Genomic DNA, 20,917 nt, shown 5'->3' on the forward strand with positions numbered 1-20,917 from the left:
TCTGACTGCGTCCCTTCTGACTTCAATGTGGCCAAAGTTTCGCCCCTCCTCAAGAAACCAACACTCAACCCATCTGACGTCAAAAACTACAGACCGGTATCCCGTCTTTCTTTTCATTCCAAAATACTTACGCTTGCTGTCTCTGACCAACTCTCTCACATTCTCTCTCAGAACGATCTTCTTGACCCTAACCAGTCAGGCTTCAAGATGGGTCACTCAACTGAGACTGCTCTTCTCTGTGTCACAGAGGCTCTCCGCACTGCCATAGCTGACTCTCTCTCTTCTGTTCTCATCCTCCGAGATCTATCCGTTGCCTTTGACACGTGAATCATCAGATCCTCCTCTCCACCCTCTCAGGGCTGGACGTCTCAGGCGCTGCACACTCTTGGATTGCATCCTACCTGGCAGGACACAACTACTAGGTGATGTGGAGAGGATCTGTATCTACACCATGTACTGTAACTACTGGTGTCCCCAGGACTTGGTTCTAGGCCCTCTCCTCTTCTTACTATACACCAAGTTACTCAGCTCTGTCATATCCTCACATGGTCTCTCCTATCATTGCTATGCGGATGACACTCAATTACTTTTCTCCTTCCCCCCTTCTGACACCCAGGTGGTGACACGCATTTCTGCGTGCCTGGCAGATATGTGTGCTTGGATGTTGGCTCTCCACCTCAAGCTCAAACTCGACAAGACAGAGCTTCTCTTTCTCCACTTGGTGTTCAATCTTCCCATGTTCTCCCGTCACCCCACTCCCCCGCACACTCCACTGGCTTCCAGTCGAAGCTCACATCCACTTCAAGACCATGGTACTTGCCTATGGAGCAGCAAGAGGAACTTCCCCTCCCTAGCTTCAGGTTATGCTCAAACCTTATACCCCAACCTGAGTTCTCCGTTCTGCCACCTCTGATCTCTTGGCCCTCCCACCCCTGCTGGAGGACAGCTTCCTCTCAGCCCGGTCAAAGTGCCTCTTTGTCCTGGCACCCCAGTGGTGGAACCAGCTTCCCCTTGGAGCGAGGACAGCAGAGTCCCTGCCCATCTTCCAGAAACATCTGAAACCCTACCTCTTTAAAGAATAGTCCCCACCTGTAAACTAACACTCGCACATGACGTTTTCCCCGTTACGCGCACTGACTTTGCTGATAGCTACTTTAATGCAAATTAATTACTTAAAAATCATACAATGTGATTTTCTGGATTTTTGTTTTAGATTCCGTCTCTCACAGCTGAAGTGTACCTATGATAAAAATGACAGACCTCTACATGCTTTGTAAGTAGGAAAACCTGCAAATTCGGCAGTGTATCAAATACTTATTCTCCCCACTGTATGTGGTTGTCCCACCTGGCTATCTTAAGATGAATGCACTAACAGTACATCGCTCTGTATTAGAGCGTCTGCTAAATTGCTAAAATGTAAATATGCACCAAAGTAATCCAAACACAATATTCTACAAAATATCAAATTTATTTTTGATAAAAAAATGTATTTTTTTGCACATGCACACACACACCATTAATAATGATTTCTATGTTTTGTTTGTATCTTTGATTCACGGAGCAAAGCACATAACCGCAGACTTAAACATCTTATCTGGAGGACACCATGGAGAATGCTTGCACTGTTTACAGTAAGAATACATCTCAATGCACTAAAAAAGGCAGTCTGAAAATCAAGTATAAACATTTAGAAATGATCTATAAATGGAGAAAAGTACAAAAGAGCAACAGTATAGACACTACACCCATTTACAAATAAAGGATTTGGTATTATGACTAACACCTTTTGACAAATGGATGCATAACATAATGCATAACGTTGGACAAATAATAAAATGTGTACTATATTGCCCGCTGAACATTTTGTACATTCCTTTTTAACAATCCATCATTTGATTTTCTCTCTTTTTTGAATAAACATAAAAGAACCCTGTAATCATTATACAGCAGGGTATAATGCTTGACTCAGATATCTTAGCTGATGGGAATTTAGAGGACCCTGTCAGAATAAAACACTGTCATTTTGAGTCATGGATTGACATGTTGACCATTATGATCATGACCATCAAACTGTGGCTGTACAGCAACGGAAGTAATGTTAAACTATTACAGAATAGGATCATGGTTTATGAAAATGGGTTAATATATGGTCCTGAAAGGTGTCAAAATACAGGACAATGTTTGTCTAAAGGCTATGACAGCCTCTCCAGTCAATGGATCAGCTGGATGCATCCTAGCACTCATTTATCCCATAAGCCACATGACTACTGGTTTAGAGGTTGTAGGTACAGTATGTAGGTCATCCCTCCCTTTCCCTTGACTTCAGAAATAGGTTGTCACGAGTTCTAGAAGAGTGTAAACAAGTAAACGGTGCAGAATCTTGAGCACACCTAGACATCTTTACTGAAATGGCTGAGCGGGGAAAATCTTTGACAGACAACAGAACTGAATATTACACCGGCAATGTAGTTAGCAGCACACCACTAAGATCACATGACTCAACTACTTGTCCTCTTTTTAAATAAAGGATGCACAAACATGAATGCACACTGAGCACACAAACTCACACACATAGCCTACACCCTCAACACATCCATACACACAGAGAACTACTTTTTTTTCCATTCATCAGACAAAACACACCTTTGTGCAATTGGAAGGCAAACACAGAAGGTTGTCTTTAACTAGGCGTTTCATGACAGTTGGACAGCAATGAAACGAACAAACATACATTTTAGATTTCTATCAAACAAAGCTGCAGAGATGCACTAGGGGTTCTTGGCAAAAGACTTGTAAGTCTAAAAACAACCTTGTTCAACCATAGAAAATGAGGAAAGTCATGCTAGAATTGCTTTCATAAAGGCCACTGAGATGGTTCAAATGTATTATCCAATGCAGCTCCTTCTCTTGTCTGTAATGCCCTGTGTCCAACTACCCTATAGACTTCTAGGTTCTGTGAGTGATTCAACCCTTTGTCACCATCCTGTCTGTGATATATTGCACTGAATAAAGCCTCTTTGTTAGCAGCCAGCATTACTGACAGAATGCCATCAATAGTTGAGTTGTTGCTCCAGTGTTCCAGGAGTATGGTCTCTCCTGGTATCAACATCTCACTGCCACAACATTGATGTTTTTTGCCACGTCATGTCTGTCAGAGACCTTATAATTGCACAATTGCTATGGAAACCATCTAGAAATGTTAGAATTGTAATAAACAAAAAAATAGGCTACTCTATTCTTACCCTGCTTGAAACAAATGCACACAAATGGATTAGCAGCATCGTCCTGATCTCCATTTCATTAAAGAAAACAGTGGAAATGAAAATCCATGTCATGAAAATCCTAGTTTGTTCTCCTTTTTCCCCTATTCCTCAAATACATCACAGTTATACAGTATGTGTGAGCAAAGGTCTCATTGAATTTGGCACGAAGTACATGTAAGTATGTGTATTAATCATTAGAACATGTATCACTGAATATATTAGATTAGGCTCACATATATTGTCCTGTAATACATACACACATGTTGCAATTGTAGTTGTGTGCGTACGATCAACTGATTTGATTGCATGTACTGTATGTGATGTACAGTACTGGGCCCAGTATCTGTTTTGGGCTCAGCTGGGAACAGTTTATTTAACCGGAGAGAGTTTCTTGAGCAGTTTCTTCCCCTTGGAGAGCAGTCCCTTTTTCTTTTTGTTGTCTCGGAGGTCCCTGGGGCCCCTGGTGGGGCTGATGGGCCGCATGGTGCCTGGGGGACACACGGGACGCACCATGGGGGATGCCGCTCGGACAGGCGGGGCCGTGCTCTCTGTGTTATCCGTGGTTACCTGAAGAGAGATGCCATGGAGGGTGGTGGGGGTAGGGGCAGTGCATTACAAAGACATCAGTAGTCCACTGTGGCCTACTCTCTCTTTCTGAGGTAGGGCTACAATAGTAATACAGTCTACAGTCAGCATTGTGTCCCTCAACAACACTTTATCACCCCACTGTCACCTGAGTAGCCCTATCCATCTACAGTAAAGCTATATATCCAATGGGACTTTAAAATATGTTGTGTTAAATAGAGTGAAGGGTTAGGTATGCCAAACATTTCTACAGTCTAATTCAATTTCCAATAATATTTGAATTTGAAGTTATGTGTGCTGACCTTCAGACTTCTCAGCATTAGCTGTCAATATAGACAAGTATGAAAACACAACTCTGTATAAAGTCCAAGAAAAAGAGAACAGTGTCAATGAAGACAATTATACTTACTGTAGGTTTTCCACTCAATGTGTGTCAAATTCCTACGTAACGTTTATGTTTCAAATAGGGCTGGTTTCCCAGACAAGGATTTAGCTTCAAACGCTTTTGCTCAATAAACATTTGCCATTGGAATAGGTTTTTAGTTCAGGACGAGTGTCCGGGAAACAAGCCATCCATGTTTATAAAAGTGGTTCAGAATAAGGATGAGGTATTGCCTTTGGAGCTATTGTTGAAATCATTCCTTAATACCTCCCTCTCCTTCTGTTGATGGGGACTGAAGACATTGGTGGCGCTGCTGAGGTTTCACACACACAAACACTGAGGAGGAAGCCATCAAACATAGAGCACGACATTGCAACACCACAGATTCTGATATGTCCATCGATCATGGGACACAACTGTAGATACCATCCCTCTTGCCTAATTTAGTGGACTGGCAACCGATCAAAGTATGGTATGCTACCATACAGTTCATCTAGGACCTTTAAAATGGTCTCTCAAAGATAAAGAGGAATCATTTTTGAATCAAATGGGGATTTGCAGCTCCCATTAGTAATGTTTTTTAAAAACTACAGATATAGGGAACTTTAAAGTTTGCAAAATAGAGCACTATCTCACAGATAATTAGTAGTCTACTACTTTGCAGGCATTAAATAACTCCAACAAATTGTTACAAAAAATGTATTTGTAACAATTTTTCTAATTGATGCTGTAAATTAGCATTCTGGGTCCAGTAAAAAGTAAGGGGAACCACTTTCCTAATTACACAGAATAGTATATACAACTTTAATGTGCAAGCATGAATAACCATGATGCTATAAGCTTGTGACTGTGTAAGCAGAATGTTTACTGGCTACAAATGAACCATTTAACATAAGTGTAATCACAATACCCAGCATTAGATCTGTCAGGCTGGTATCTCTAGTTGCTCACATACTGTACAAGGCAGACAGAGCCATTTATGACGTGAAATGAACAATCTTCTTCTGTTTTGTATTTGCCAAGCAGGTGAGGACAAAAAGTAAATGAGACGTGGTGACGTTTCATTTTCAGTACAACCCACACACGACTATGAGAACAGAAGAGAAAAACAACAAGAATACGCACATGAACACAGGTCGCAAATGAAAATGATTGCTGCTTTTATTGTTCCATTGTACCATTACAGTATGGATGTCTCACTTTGGCTGTTATTTGTTCTGGTTTAGATCAAACATATCTATCAACGTTCATCAGGCATGAAAAATATATCTTTTTGGAAGTGTATGCAGTATACAAAAGAAACAAAGCCTCTCCCAGGAAATACAGCAGTTGGGCCAAAGTCTACTATTATATAAAAGGTATCGAGTTTGTTTTGGAAAAAGGCATGCTTTGCTATATTACCAACCCTACAGTTTACTCAAATCCTTTCTGTCCATTTGGGTTCAACTGGTAGAAATCAGGAAAGTTTCAGAGGTGGTCATAAAGCACTTATTAATAGACACAGGATCACGAGTTGAGTTTGGTGTTTTGGTGCAAAGGGGTTACCCAATGATCCTTCTATATTCCTGTGTAGGAATGACTTTAGCCTATTTCAAATCTGTACTCTCTTATGTCACTGCTCTGTGAATATCACCCAACCCGTACGGGCACAGTTCAAGTGTTCTATCTCTCTGTCCACATCAGGCTTTGCTTCTTCCTTTCTAACTCTCAGAAAGGTTTGACTGCGTTTGTCCCTTTCGCCAGCCGGGGCTAAGGTTTGTATCGTCACCACTGTCACACACGGACAATACACACACACACACAGAACACAGACGGCACGTGGAGGAAGCGAGGCGTAAATCAAGAGAGACGGAGGATGGATGGACAGAGGGACTAGCGCTGAGAGCGGCGATGTACCCTTTTGGCCTCGGCCCGGTTGGCGGGCTCATCCTGGGCGTAGCGGGATGGAGTGTCCGTCAGGTACACCTCCACGTCGTCAGGCACTTCTTCCAGAAAGTTGGAGGGGACGAGGCCACGGTGGCCATTGATTTCACCCTGCAGAGAGAGGAGAGGAGGGTGCAGTGGGGATGAGAACCATGGCTAGATCCATTGAACTCTGATGGTCAAACCTGAGGGAAAGAGCCATCTCCTGGGCAAGAGGACATACTATGTGTATGAGCAGGCAGTTGAGCCAAATGCAGAACTAAAACATCTGACTTTTACAACCTTTGAATTGCCCTATATAATAATGCTACTAGTCACATCACGGAACCCAGAAAAGAGGCATACTCACATAGTAGAACCCGTCTTCGTCAATCTCTCCAAATACAGCGAGGATGTCACCAGCACAGAAAGTCAACTCAGCCTATCAGGAAACAAAGACGTCATTAATACCCTTACAATGTCTGTCTGTCTGGTTACATGTATGTACAGTGTGTGTGTGTGTCAATACCTCCACGTCCACGTTGGGGGAGCTCTCTCTGGGGTCATAATCATAGAGGGCCACCATCCTCCTGGTGGCCTGATGCTGACAGAGGCCTCGTCTGTCCTGCCCTGTGAGATGAAACAAGAGGACAAGCCAGGACAGGAGGTGATATAGTAACAGATATATATGTGGTGTCATAGAGAGATACGTGTGCCCTGCCCAGTATGTTACCTAGAAAAATATGAAATGGGTACAGTCAAAATGGCTCCCAGTCCACCCGTTATGGAATCATGACTTGAATGAGGATGTCTGTTCTACTCCTTATAGTTCTGTGGTTACCTATTCCAACTTTATCCACTGGTGTGTTGAGTGGGAGGAAGCCTTGCTTGATGAGCTGGTCCATGGTCTCCTCATCTTCAGCCCTGATCTCTGACACCATGTTGCAGGGCAGGAGCCCCATCCTGCCTCCCCTGATCTCCCCTCGGTAGAAACCATCAGTGTCCTTATCACCATATACCTGGAAAGAGAGAGCGAGAGACAGAAAGCAAGGGAGAGTGAGAGGGGAGGGAGAGAGAGAAAAATGGAACACGATTGATTGGAATCAAAACAAAACAGATGGTAGAAGGAAAAGTCTATTTTCAATGATGTTTTATATTGTACCTCATTGTTTTCAAACACAAGCACAATATATCTCCTCGTATGGCCTAGCACTGTGTGTGACACCCACCCTGATGATCTGGCCCTCTTTGAAGGGCAGTTCCTCATCTGCTGCGTCCGGGTTGGGAGACATGGACATGGGGTCGTAGTCAAACAGAGCCACAAAGATCCGGAATGTTTCTTCAGGTTCTGACTCATCGTAGTTAGGAGGGGAGCGGCGTTCCCTGTCCCTGTATCCCTCTTAAACACGGGCGAGAAAGAGAACACATCCACCTGCATCTCAATATAGAGTTGAAGTTGGAAGTTTACATACACTTAGGTTGGAGTCATTAAAACTCGTTTTTCAACCACTCCAACAAATTTCTTGTTAACAAACTATAGTTTTAGCAAGTCGGTTAGGACATCTACTTTGTGCATGACACAAGTAATTTTTCCAACAATTGTTTACAGACAGATTATTTCACTTATAACTCACTGTATCAGAATTGCAGTGGGTCAGAAGTTTACATACACTAAGTTGACTGTGCCTTTAAACAGCATGGAAAATTCCAGAAAATGACGTCATGGCTTTAGAAGCTTCTGATAGGCTAATTGACCTCATTTGAGTCAATTTGAGGTGCAGCTGTGGATGTACAGTATTTCAAGGCCTACCTTCAAACTCAGTGCCTCTTTGCTTGACGTCATGGAAAAGCCTAAATAAATCAGCCTCAGAAAACAAATGGTAGACCTCCACAAGTCTGGTTCATCCTTGGGAGCAATTTCCAAACGCCTGAAGGTACCACGTTCATCTGTACAAACAATAGTACACAAGTATAAACACTATGGGACCACGCAGCCGTCATACCGCTCATGAAGGAGACGCGTTCTGTCTCCTAGAGATTAACGTACTTTGGTGCGAACAGTGCAAATCAATCCCAGAACAACAGCAAAGGACCTTGTGAAGATGCTGGAGGAAACAGTTACAAAAGTATCTATATCCACAGTAAAACAAGTCCTATATCGACATAACCTGAAAGGCTGCTCAGCAAGGAAGAAGCCACTGCTCCAAAACCGCCATAAAAAAATCCAGACTGCGGTTTGCAACTGCACATGGGGACCAAGATTTTACTTTATGGAGAAATGTCCTCTGGTCTGAAGAAACAAAAATAGAACTGTTTGGCCATAATGACCTGTTTGTAGGTAAAAGAGGGATGCTTGCAAGCCGAAGAACACCATTCCAACCTTGAAGCACATGGGATGGCGACATCATGTTGTGCACTTCACAAAATAGATGGCGTCATGAGAAAGGAAAATTAAGTGGATATATTGAAGCAACATCTCAAGACATCAGTCAGGAAGTTAAAGCTTGGTCACAAATGGGTCTTTCAAATGGGCAATGACCCCAAGCATACTTCCAAATTTGTTGCAAAATGGATTAAGGACAACAAAGCCAAGGTATTGGAGTGGCCATCACAAAGCCCTGACCTCATTCCTACAGAAAATTTGTGGGCAGAACTGAAAAAGCGTGTGCGAGCAAGGAGGCCTACACACCTGACTCAGTTACATCAGCTCTGTCTGGAGGAATGGGCCAAAATTCACCCAACTTATTGTGGGAAGCTTGTGGAAGGCTACCCAAAATATTTGACCCAAGTTAAACAATTTAAAGGCAATGCAACCAAATACTAATTGAGTGTATGTAAACTTCTGACCCACTGGGAATGTGATGAAAGAAATAAAACCTGAAAAAAATAATTCTCTCTACTATTATTCTGACATTTCACATTCCTAAAGTAAAGTGTTGATCCTAAGACTGGACTTTTTACTAGGATTAAATGTCAGGAATTGTGAAAAACTGAGTTTAAATGTTTTTGGCTAAGGTGTATGTAAACTTCCGACTTCAACTATAGGTCCACTAGGATCCACTACAGTTGTAATGGGTCACAGTCTATGGCCTTATGTTACATTGATTCTGGATTCATATCTATAGCATGAGAGAAACAATTTTTTTGACTGAATTTGGCCACTCAGTAACACTAGTGTGTAGTAGTGAGTCATCTTGCGCATGCTATAATGCATATGGACGGAGAGAAGGGAAGAGGCATAGACAGTATAGACAGGTGTGTTGTTTATAAGTGATTTACAAGCGAGAGAGCCAAACCATGTAGGTGACTGTGCAGTACTATGGTATATAATGGATTGAGATTGCTCATCAAACCAACATTTCATTTTGTAGCGTGCAAGCAGAATTCTGTGGTCAATCCATCAATTGGTTGCAGTATCAGCACAGAGACAAGAGTAAATAATGTAATGTAATGTGCATCAATTTGACACCACATATGAACTTATGACCAGGTTACAGATGGATAGAGATTGGAGAGCAAACCAGACATGATGGGTTACACGAACATGGTTGACAAAAATACCATGACACACACACACACACACACACACACACACACACACACACACACACACACACACACACACACACACACACACACACACACACACACACACACACACACACACACACACACACACACACACACACACACACTACAAGACTCTGAGTTAAACATGCATACTGCTGAACCATGACATAGTGGTACTGATCTGACTATTGTATTAGGCTCCACTAAAGTACAGTGGGCCTACAGTTTGTCCAAAGAAAACTCTGTCTGTCCTGTAGTTGACTCCTTGCTTAGAAACGATAAAATAAAATCAGGCCATCAGCATAGTGAACATATGAAAACCCAAACAAACTTATAAATATATATTTCTATGTAAGATGTAATAGAACCATTTCAGTAGAACTTTCTGTAACAGTCATTGAGTTCTCAGCAAGTACAGCGATGCTATATAATTCTTCAATAACCCTGACTCCTTCCACCCAGTCATGCATAGTAACCCCAGGAAAGGTGTGGTGGGTGGGGTTAAATTGAGAGGGGGAAAGGTTTAGCAGGCATCTGATGGAGTTCATTGCAAGGGAGGGAGGGGAGAAGCATAATTTGAGCAGCAGTCATTCCAATCCGCAACAGTGGGCGGTCATCTTCAACAGTGTGGCTCAGCAAGGTGCCATATTGGTGCAGTGCAGTGGATCATGCTAGGCGTTCTGAGACATATTAAGGCAGTCGTTGGCATCACTACCCTTCTCTCGACTAGCGCTGGTGGCTATTGGCTGTGCTTTGGTGAAGGAGCGAGGGATAAACCACAGCACCTACCATTATAGGAAGGCTTGGCGCCTGTGGGGCATCGGTGGGACGACCACGTGCTGTGCCGTACTACACTGCCATTGTAAACATCTTCCGTGACGGGGGAGATGTTCCCACCACTGTTACTCTCTGTGGTTATCTCTACAGGAAACACCAATCAAACGGTGGTGGTTAAAGCGCGAATGCTACTCATTGGTTGGTTGGTTCGGAGGTCTCTTCCTGACATAACCTTTGATAATCCTAACATATTGTTGGCCATAAACAGAGAGCTCAAAAGCAGTTCTTAATAATTCAAATATTCAGCTACATTTGTTACGGTGAAATATGTGTCTGTGTACCTTGTCACCGTAGCAGCCACGGAACGTTCTAGTAGCTGATAATACTGTACATTGACTGATGTCTATAAGTAAGCTGTCAGTACTGTGAAGGCATGAGCATGGTTCAAAGACACAGAAGTGATCTGCACACAGAGAAGCTCATGGAGGATTATAACAGGCAGCAGAATATCTACTAGGGCACAGAGAACATCAATGCACAAAAACAATACAACTCCCAGAGTCCTCTCTGGGGTAATGTTACCCAACTGACCAATGGAGGGCACCATAAGAGGGTGTCTCTGGGGCTGCGGACCATCCCGTGGCATTCTTCTCCCCGTCTCCCGATCCAGCCGACCCCCAGAGGGGTTGTTCCCAATCTTAAAAAGATCACACGTAAAAAAATCTTAATTTTCCCACAACTAGCAAAATTACTTCCAATGACTATTGCTTCAAATAAAAGGTCAACCAATCAAACAGGATAGAAGAAGTATTCTAATGTAGACACATGGCTGGACACAGGGGCCATATCATCAAACTGCGGTAAAGAGGTTTGCGTACTTAATTTTTTCCATTGTACAAGTGGTAATCAGAACCAAATCAGTTTACTCAATTTTAATATTTAACATTTCAATGTTAAGCTTTGATGAGAGACTACATGAGTGGTATTCCTACCTTGAGTGCATTGTGGGAGTTGCGTCGTCGTCCCTCCTCCAGCTGCATTTCAGAGTAGAGCTCCTCCTCATCCTCTTCCATGATGTCAGAAAGGTCAGAGCCCCGGCTGCTCTCACTGTGGTACTCCTCACTGTGGCTGTAGTGGGCCTGACACACACACACACACACACACACACACACACACACACACACACACACACACACACACACACACACACACACACACACACACACACACACACACACACACATAAAGGTGAGAAATCATACTAGGATATCCAGCACCCGGGAAAAACCATTGGATGTGAATATGTACCCTATTACATTCTGTCTTTACCGGCCTGCCCAGCTCGGACCCTCTGAGGAATTCATCTACTGAGGCCCCCTGTCTCCTGAGACCGTGACCATACCCTTCCTCATCCTCCTCTTCCTCATCTGAGTTCTGTTGGTGGAAGGCCTGGCCCTGCTCATTGTAGACGACTCTCCTCTCCATCTAACACAATCCATAGGCAGATATTTGTAACTTCAACAAACAAATGATCAGACTAGAGCTTTAACCATGGCAAAATTGATTGGCTTTATGTATGAATGACTCACTCTGCCACTCTCTGCAGCCACCCTCTGTGCTGCCTCGCGGGCGATGGCTTTGGCCATTTGGTCTGGGATGGGGGTGCCCCTGGGCTGTGGCAGGATTCTCTGGGGGGAGGGCGAACGGTGGTTCGCAGAAAGGGGCGCCTCCAGGGTGTGCCCGTACATGGGGGCAGGAGGAGGCTGGGCAGAGGGGGAGCGGGTAGGGTCCCAGGGCTGGCTTGGGACGCCCCCATGCTGGACCACCTGCTCTTTGGCTTCCAGGTCTCTGGCACTTACTGGTCTCTGGTGGAGCTGGGGGGGTGGGTGAGGCAGCAGGGGTAGGCGGTGCTGGGGAATTGTATGGGGAGGATGAGGCTGGAGGTGCAAGGGCTGTGGAGGACCACCAGGGTGAGCGGGTTGAGGCTGTCGGTGAGGCTGGGGAACAAGATGAGGGGGCAGGGGTTGGAGGTGTGGCTGGGTTTGAGGACTGTGGTTAGGGAAGGGTTGTCTGTGAGGCAGGGGTGAGGGAGGCTGGAGGTGAGGCGGGGGCAGTTGGTGGTGGGGGAGGTGAGGTGACTGGAGGTGGGGTGGGGGGGCGTGGGAGTGAGGTGGAGGGGGCCCTGCGTGTGGTTGCTGAGGGGGCACAGGGGCAGGGTGAGGAGGCGGCAACAGTAGGTTGTTTGGAATGGGGGCAACGTGGGAGTCCTGGGACTCTCCCTGTGCTGATAACGTCCTGACGATGACCTCCCTGGCCTCCAGACACTGGATCCTGTTCAGCTCCACTGTCACATAGTCAGCCAGAGGGTACAACACCTCCGCTATCTGACAGGAAACACAACACACACACCTCGGGTTGGACACAGTTGGCATTCAGTTCATTGTTGCATTCCTTTCAACTGCTTTTCAACTGCATTGCACTTAAATTCAGAGCAACGTCCACTAGTATAGACAGTTTGCCTAATACAGACACTGTGCAACTCAACAAAGGGAGGATGTCCATATTTAATGTCCACCAGCAGAGGGAGTGAGAGTGCTTTCTAGGGTTTTCACAGGCCCTTGTATATAGAGAATACTAGCACTGACAGTGAGAGCTGTCTAGGTAGCACTGCTGAGCACTAAAGCCAGCGGTGATGCAATGACACAATTACACACACATATCACATACTCTAACACTCTGTAGTTCACTCACTCTCACATACTTCGCTGTAACTTGGGGTATACCCTTATTCACCTTCTGTCTTTTGGCACAGAGTTACTGACTCACCTTTTGTCCTTTAGTGCAGACTGCGTATCCGATGACGCTGGCTCCATTGGAGGTTCCACTGGGTGAGAGGATAGGGGGCTTCCAGCGCACCTGCAGGACCCCTGGTGCCTGGCCACACTGCACCTGCACCTCCTGAGGTGGTAAAGGGGGGCCTGGAGGGGGGATGACACGTTAGATAATATCAACATAGGTTTTACACACACAAACGGTGATGGAGTGGAGGTGAGTGGAACATTCATGAGTGCTGTTACTTGTTTCATCCTATCTATTTTTTGTTGGGTAATGACGTGATACACAAATCCCCTTTCCCTTTTCCAATGTTGGTTGCATAGACCTAAGGAATCATGATGTAAATGTTATGTAAAATCCAGTCAATTTTGGGGGGATGATTTTAAGAGTGAATCCTTAATGCATGAAACATCTTATCTGATTAACCTCAAACTCTTTAGCTTTGTAATCAGTCTATTCACACTCAAATGGATATGTATTTATCAATATAGTATTTAAAAGCAATTTGGAACGTTCTAGCAATGTATTGTATGATGAAAAAGTGAAAGTAGAAGGCTAAAAGGAAGGTGTGTGTGTGTGTGTGTGTGTCTCTTGTGTGTGAAAGGCATCAGTGTGGGTTGAATGGGTACAGCCTGTTCATTCCTGGTTCACTAGGTACACCATGCAGGACATCACAGTGATGTCACAGCTCAGGCAGAGGGGAATGCACACAGATACTGATGTGGTCAAATCAGTGAAGGATAGAGTGGGAGAGAGTTATTTCAGCATATTTAGGTTGTATCCTACATGGAACCCCATTTCCCATATAGTCAACTACTTTTGACCAGTGCTCTGGTAGTGCACTATATAAGGAATATGGTGCCATTTGGGACATAACTTTAATCTATGAGGTATATTAGCATTGAGCCAAAGGGAGGGAAAAGCTGAGGAAGTTACTCATAGTAGTTTCCTAGGTTTTAAAGTGCTGTTAGCTTGTTTTCATTCGATGTGTCAGTTGCACATGCCAATCAAAAGCTACTTCCTACTTTTCCCATAACCACCATAACCCAACTGGTCTTCATTCTGACCTGATCTGGAATATGGTCCTGGACCTGGACAAAACATAACAGACATACATAGCACACGTAAGGACGTGAGTCATCTATATATCTATGGACGTTTATCCAAACTTTTTAGAAAACATTATAGATGACATATGATCATGGACAACATAAAACACTTAGACTTAAGAAAAGATCAAACAGGCCTCACCAGCAGCTTGTGTACAGAACTCCACCGCAGCCTCCTTCTTCTCCCTCTGTTCCATGAGCAGTTGCCATGGTACCTGGTGTGGCCGGGCCACCACCCTCACCTTGTATACCGTCATGGCCTTGAGGTTAACAAAGCGCAGCCTGTACCTCCCCGGCTTCACCACTGCATGCTCCGCCCCGTCCAGGAACACTGTGTGCCCATAGTTACTGTTGCTGGGCAACCATGAGAGCTCGGCTGAGTCACGCAGGATGTCGTCCACCCGCAGTCCATATGGCGCCACCACCACGTTGGCTCCCACCATCAGGGTGCAGCGCAGCTCGTCCGACAGGCCCCTGTCTGTCACACTCTGCACGGACACGCGGTGCGTATACGTGTCCAGATCCAGCTTCTCCAACAACGACTTGGTCCTGTCGCCGTAGGGCACGCTGGCACGCACCTCACCATCCACCAGCACGTTGTAGCAGCTGATTTTTCCCCATCCCAGGGGCACCATGGGGGGCTCCCAGGCCACAATGACGCTACGGGCCAACTGCTTGATCAGGGTGATCCTCCGGGGGTAAGGCACAATGTCATCGACCAGATCCTCAGGGTCCAGGGGCCCTGTGCCGTTGCTGCAGGGGCCCAGGGGGTTGCTGGAACCCAGTAGCCCATCCCGATGGGCCCCTCCATCCACCCCCATCAGACCAAGGGTGATATGGTCCAGAGAGCCCAGGTCCTCCTCTCCGTCCCCTAGTTGGATGGATGGTTTCTCCTTGTCTTGGACAAACTCCACAAAGTTGGACGGGACCAGCCCTCTCTGGCCGTCCAGCAGCTCACCTGCAGCACACAGAGACAGACAGAGAGAGATGCTTACTTTATTATCAACAAAATATAAACCCACAACCATCTCTCTTCTGCAAATTCTTCTACAAATCTTGTCTCCAAACACGTTATTCCAAACAATTCCATAAAAAAAGACCTTTAGAATGTATAAAGGAATTAATATTTATATGGAAATGTGGTATGTAAAGAAGGGATCAAACGAGTTGAGCAGAATATAGATATTTCTATTGGGAGTAACATGTAGTATCACCCAGGATGTTTTGGCTATGAAGATTTAATTGAGCGATTATTCAGTCAGACACAGTAACACCTTCCAGGAACCCTGTTCTGTTCTGACACACAGTAGCCTGATGATAGATACCATTCACACACGGCCGTCTCAGGGGGAATCTATGGCACGCTCAAGCCTTTAATGATGCCTGCTGCAAATGTTAACATCAGCTAAAAATAGACCATCTCATCAGTGAAAAAAGAGAAAGGAAAATAATAACGAGAGCCTCCGTGACTCAATGCAAGTGTGATCTGTGTTTTGAGCACTATTTTCCCAGGACAACATGACCCTGTGGTGCTCGTCCTCATGGTAGGGACTGTTCTCTCAGATCTGACAGAGAAGAAAGGATAGGGCTATGATGCCATCATCACTTTCTCCAGGAAGTACGGGGGTTTAAAAACCTATTCCTGCACAGTGGATGGAACAAAGGGTGTGTCTGAAATGGAACCCAATTCACTATAGTGACTTAGTGACCACCAACCTCTTTCTCTCATCAGTACTGTACTTGCTTTTCAAAGAGATCCTGACTGTCCTCTCCCTCTCTGTCTCATCATTCCAGTCAGTACAGTAGCGAGGCTGGGAGGCCCTAGCTCTCTGTCTGCAGAGGGATATGTCTGTGATTAATCAGAGCCTTGCTGGATTAGCCGTCGAGCTACATGGCTCAGGCTGCATCTTGACAACAGCTTGGTCTGAGCACCAGTATCCCTATGGTAAATACAAACCACTTCCTCCTCCATGCAGCCAGCCAGGCAGGCAGTAGCTAGACTAAATCTAGGGATTCTCACCCACCACCACCAACACCACCGCCCATGGCTGCAAGTGATGACTCACCAGAGCTGCTGATGCAGGCTGATGTCTGGGCCAGAGATGCTAGGGGGATTAGCGTAGCCATGGATGAAAAAGCCTTCATAAGTCTAATGAGATTAGATATGACGCGGGCCCTGTTGATACTGATGCCAGTGGTGAAGTGTGTGTGGAATGTGTGTAGTAGTACATTTACATTTTAGCCATTTAGCAGATGCTCTTATCCAGAGCGACTTAGTCAGTGCATTCATCTTAAGATAGCTAGGTGAGACAAACACATATCACAGTTGGAGTAAGTACATTTTTCCTCAACAAAGAAGTTAGCAGCAAAGTAGTAGCCCTGGATTCACTCTCACCTTGGTAGAAACCGTCGTCGTCCATGGTGCCGTACACATACAGGTACTTCCCAGCCACCAGGGGGAGCTCTGCCTCTGGGTGCTCGTTTGGCCCATCGTAAGGGTTGTAACTACACAACAAGAGAGAGGAGGGGAGTTCAACATATTGATGTGCTCCTGACCACAAGATATACTACAATATTTCTATGGAGAAAAGAGTGCTTCCGATCTGCAGGTTGATGTACTTGGTGATTTAACTCTGGTCCAGGGTGTAACGTGTGGCTTGCTCACACTGACACGCCCTGGACCAGAGCCCTATCTTATCCAGCTGTCCCAGGTGTTGTGTGACAGATTGAACAGTCCCACCTGTAGCGGGCGGTGCAGAGACGGACCGTGCCAGTGTAGCGAGGCTTGGACCGGGGCGCAGGGCTGACCTCATCCTCCATCTGCAGGAACACAGGGGCAGAGGAGCAATCATGGATAGGAAACACTTTAAAGTTTCCAAAACTGTTAAAATAGTGTCTGTGTGTATAGCAGAACTGATTTGGCAGGCGAAAACCTGAGAAAAATCCATTCAGGATATAGGATTTTTTGTTTGTTTGTAGTTTTCTATTCAATGCAATTACAGTATCCATTGACTTAGGACTCAAATTGCAGTTCCTATGCCTTCCACTAGATGTCAACGGTCTTTAGAAATTGTTTCAGGCTTGTATTCTGAAAAATGAGGGAGTAAGTGCAGTCTGAATGAGTGGACCCTGCTGTGTCACAGAGCTTCTTTATGTGCGCGACCGAGAGAGTGCCTTTCTTGTTAACCTTTTATTTTGACGACGTTATTGTCAGGTTGAAATATTATTGATTATTTAGGCAAAAAACAACCTGAGGATTGATTATGAACATTGTTTGAAATGTTTCTACGAACTTTACGGATATTGTTTGGATTTTTTGTCTGCCTGTTGTGATTGCGTTTGAGCCTGTGGATTACTGAAGAAAACGCGTGAACAAAATGGTTTTTGGATATAAAGAGACTTTATCGAACAAAATTAACATTTATTGAATAAATTAATGTTTTCTGAGTGCAACCATATGAAGATCATCAAAGGTAAGTGACTAATTTTATCTCTATTTCTGACTTGTGTAACTTCTACTTGGCTGGTTACTGTTTGTAATGATTTGTCTGCTGGGCTATGTTCTCAAATAATCGTAAGGTATGCTTTCGCCGTAAAGCATTTTTTAAATCTTACACCGTGGTTGGATTCACAAGAAGTTAATCTTTAAACCTATGTAAAATAGTTGTGTATTTTCTGAATTATTATAATGAGTATTTCTGTATTTGAATTTGGTGCTCTGTAATCTCACTGGATGTTGGCCAGGTGGGACGCTGGAGAGGTTAAACTCTCTAGTTCTACTTCTCTGACAGTCACTGGAGAGTCATGTTTCTGTCCTGTGCTAAACCCATAGATTGTACGCTATAGCTCAGCAGACTGCTGTCATGTGCTATTATACAGCTGTTCCATGAATAGCCCATCTCTTGGTAAGAGCAGAGATAAAGCACCCTCATGCTTTTGCCTTGAGACTTTGTCTCTGAATGGGAAGAGAAGAGAGGTGGTACCCACCTCTGAGGGGGTCGCCCGTTGTGGGCTGCTGGGGCAGCTCGTTGTCACGGTGGTGGGATTGACAGATAGCAGCTCTGGCCTGTCTCTGATCTGTAGCGGGCGGAGGAACTTCGATATCAGCGGAGTGTTTGCCGAGCTCTCATTGCCTGGGAAACATTGATTTCCACACCAAATAAAGAGCATCTGTCATTCCTTCTGCTTTCATTCATGGTACAGCTATTGATTTCCTGTTCAGGGGAGTACACAGCAAACACTCTACAGTATATGGCCAGGACCTGGCTATGCTCTTTCTGCCTGATGCATCTGCAATGCATTTCCCTGATGCTTAACACTCTCGAACGACACAGCTGACAGGGACCAGGACACAGCCATCACAGAGTTTTCATCGACACACCCCTACACAACACCAAACCTAGGTCATTTCACATTTTAGACAAAAATATAAAATTATTGGTGGTTGGATTTGTTTCATCACACCACCAGATTACAACCATACAGTAGCATTTTCACTGCAGTAAAGTGACAGTAGAGGATATCTAGAGCAGTATCTCAGAGCCTTCTAATCTATGGTATCTGCATTGCTGATTCTGCTGTATGTATTAGCTGGCAGATTACAGTATGTGGGGTTAGAATGCTAATGTGTTGGCTCTCATTAGCATATGTCATATATCAACCCTCTGATCAATGAGTTGTGTTATTGATCATGAATATAGCAGCATTTCGTCCATTTCCACAGTGGTCCAGATTTGCCTTGTAGCCTACTGTCGAGATGGGCTGAGAGAGAAGCAGGACCTTACTCACACCAGCCAGTTTAGCTGCCAATTTATCTTCTCTATCTGCCACTCTCTCAACGTCACTCCAGCCGGCTTCTTGTAAAGGTCAATGTTTTGATAACTAGATTAAATTACTATCTTGTTCCATTTTTAATGAATTAATTACCCACGCGTAATGTCTGACAGAGCCTCATCTGGAGCACAAACAAGATTGTGTACACAGACTTTCAGAACTGTCCGCTGGTTTTGATTGATGAGACACATGGTTTGAAACAAATGCCAGATATGATGCATGTACTATGACTCTCTAAGGCGAGGCTCTTTTCTGCTTCATATGTATGTCTTCTGACTGCACAATGCTCTTACAGAGGGCAGGGTTGGGAGCTCTCACCTTTCCCTGCCTTCACGTTGAGGATTTGGGAGAGTTTATTTTCCAGGGAAAGGTGTGTTTTTTGTTTGGAGAAAGGCTCAGTGCTGAAGATGTCCACACTATCCACCTCCAGACGGATATCTTCCAGGCTCTTGGACAAATGGCCAAACTGTTTAGTCTGTGACCTGCATTTCTGCTCCAGGTCGCGAACCTTGTCCTTCCGTGGACAATGATGTGATATAGAGGGGAGGAGAGAGAGAGACGGAATCAATCAATGGAAGGAATGTTTCTGTGTTCCTATGTAGCAAATCTTTAGAAGGGGATAGATACACTGTATTACATTTATATTTTAGTCATTTATCCAGAGCAGAGTCATTTATCCAGAGCAACTTACATACATTTTCATACTGGTCCCCCGTAGGAATCAAACCCACAACCCTGGCGTTGCAAGCGCCATGCTCTACCAACTGAGCCACAAGGGATCTATTACAAAGCAATGCATGTTTTATGTTAATAAAAAGTACATAATATACCTCCACATGACTATGAGTTCAACTAATCAATGGCTTAAATCCTTATCTGGTGCTGCAGATCGCAAGCCGAACCAATTACCGCACGGGATCCCAAAAGAGCCATTTCATATCAACAACACCTCCTGCCAAGTAATCAATGTACAGTATATGGAAGAGGCTGTGTAACACTGATACACTTTGATAACCAAAGCCAAGCACTGTGAAGAGGCTTATAAAAGTATGTACATTAAAGACATTATCTAAGCAGCTCTGAGACGATGATTAGAGCCTTGAGTTAACAACCGTTGGGTTTTCTCTGAAAGCTAGAAGGCTCAAACCCCATGGCTTGCTGGGTAAGAGATAAGACAAGCCAGGGTCCTAGCCAAGGGGAAAGTTGGTTTTACACAGCAATAAAACTAGATGTTTCAGAGTCAGAACACTGGGCTGAGATACAATAACTGAGGATGAATGAACAGCCATCATTTTCAAACGGAAACAAGGAAATCAAATGTGTTTAGATGTTCCAGAACATCTGGGAGGTGTACACAATGGCACTCTATTCCCTATATAGTGCACTACTACCATACAGTGCACTACCTCTGACCAGAGCCCTAAAGGTCCTGGTCATAAGTAGTGCACTATATAGGGAATAGGGTGCAATTTGGGACACAATTTTGGACTGCAGTACAGAGGAGGCAGAAGAGGATCTATAGTGTGATCCAGTACCAACACAGGCTCTGTTCAACTAATATAATTCAATCTAGTTCAATATTAGCATATGTATGATTGCCTAATTACCGCAACATATGCACTGATGTGAATTAAAGCCCAAGTGATTCACTGAGACTTTTG

At 44.5% G+C, this 20,917-nt stretch overlaps 1 protein-coding gene across 1 annotated transcript in view; it reads right to left on the reverse strand.

The window, feature by feature from the left end:
- Positions 1–1,449: 1,449 nt before the first annotated feature.
- Positions 1,450–20,917, reverse strand: part of LOC135517030 (RIMS-binding protein 2-like) — a 38,327-nt gene continuing 18,859 nt past the window's right edge. Inside the window, 17 exon segments of the mRNA XM_064941061.1 lie at positions 1,450–3,877; positions 6,108–6,264; positions 6,503–6,574; positions 6,662–6,762; positions 6,974–7,151; positions 7,362–7,531; positions 10,492–10,623; positions 11,062–11,176; positions 11,472–11,618; positions 11,809–11,964; positions 12,069–12,863; positions 13,306–13,457; positions 14,566–15,381; positions 16,819–16,928; positions 17,164–17,243; positions 18,411–18,556; positions 19,575–19,767. Coding sequence (XP_064797133.1) covers positions 3,633–3,877; positions 6,108–6,264; positions 6,503–6,574; positions 6,662–6,762; positions 6,974–7,151; positions 7,362–7,531; positions 10,492–10,623; positions 11,062–11,176; positions 11,472–11,618; positions 11,809–11,964; positions 12,069–12,863; positions 13,306–13,457; positions 14,566–15,381; positions 16,819–16,928; positions 17,164–17,243; positions 18,411–18,556; positions 19,575–19,767 — 3,765 coding nt within the window. The 3' untranslated portion in view covers positions 1,450–3,632.

This window comes from Oncorhynchus masou, chromosome 28, assembly GCF_036934945.1.
Source record: "Oncorhynchus masou masou isolate Uvic2021 chromosome 28, UVic_Omas_1.1, whole genome shotgun sequence".
Taxonomy (NCBI): Eukaryota; Metazoa; Chordata; class Actinopteri; order Salmoniformes; family Salmonidae; genus Oncorhynchus; species Oncorhynchus masou.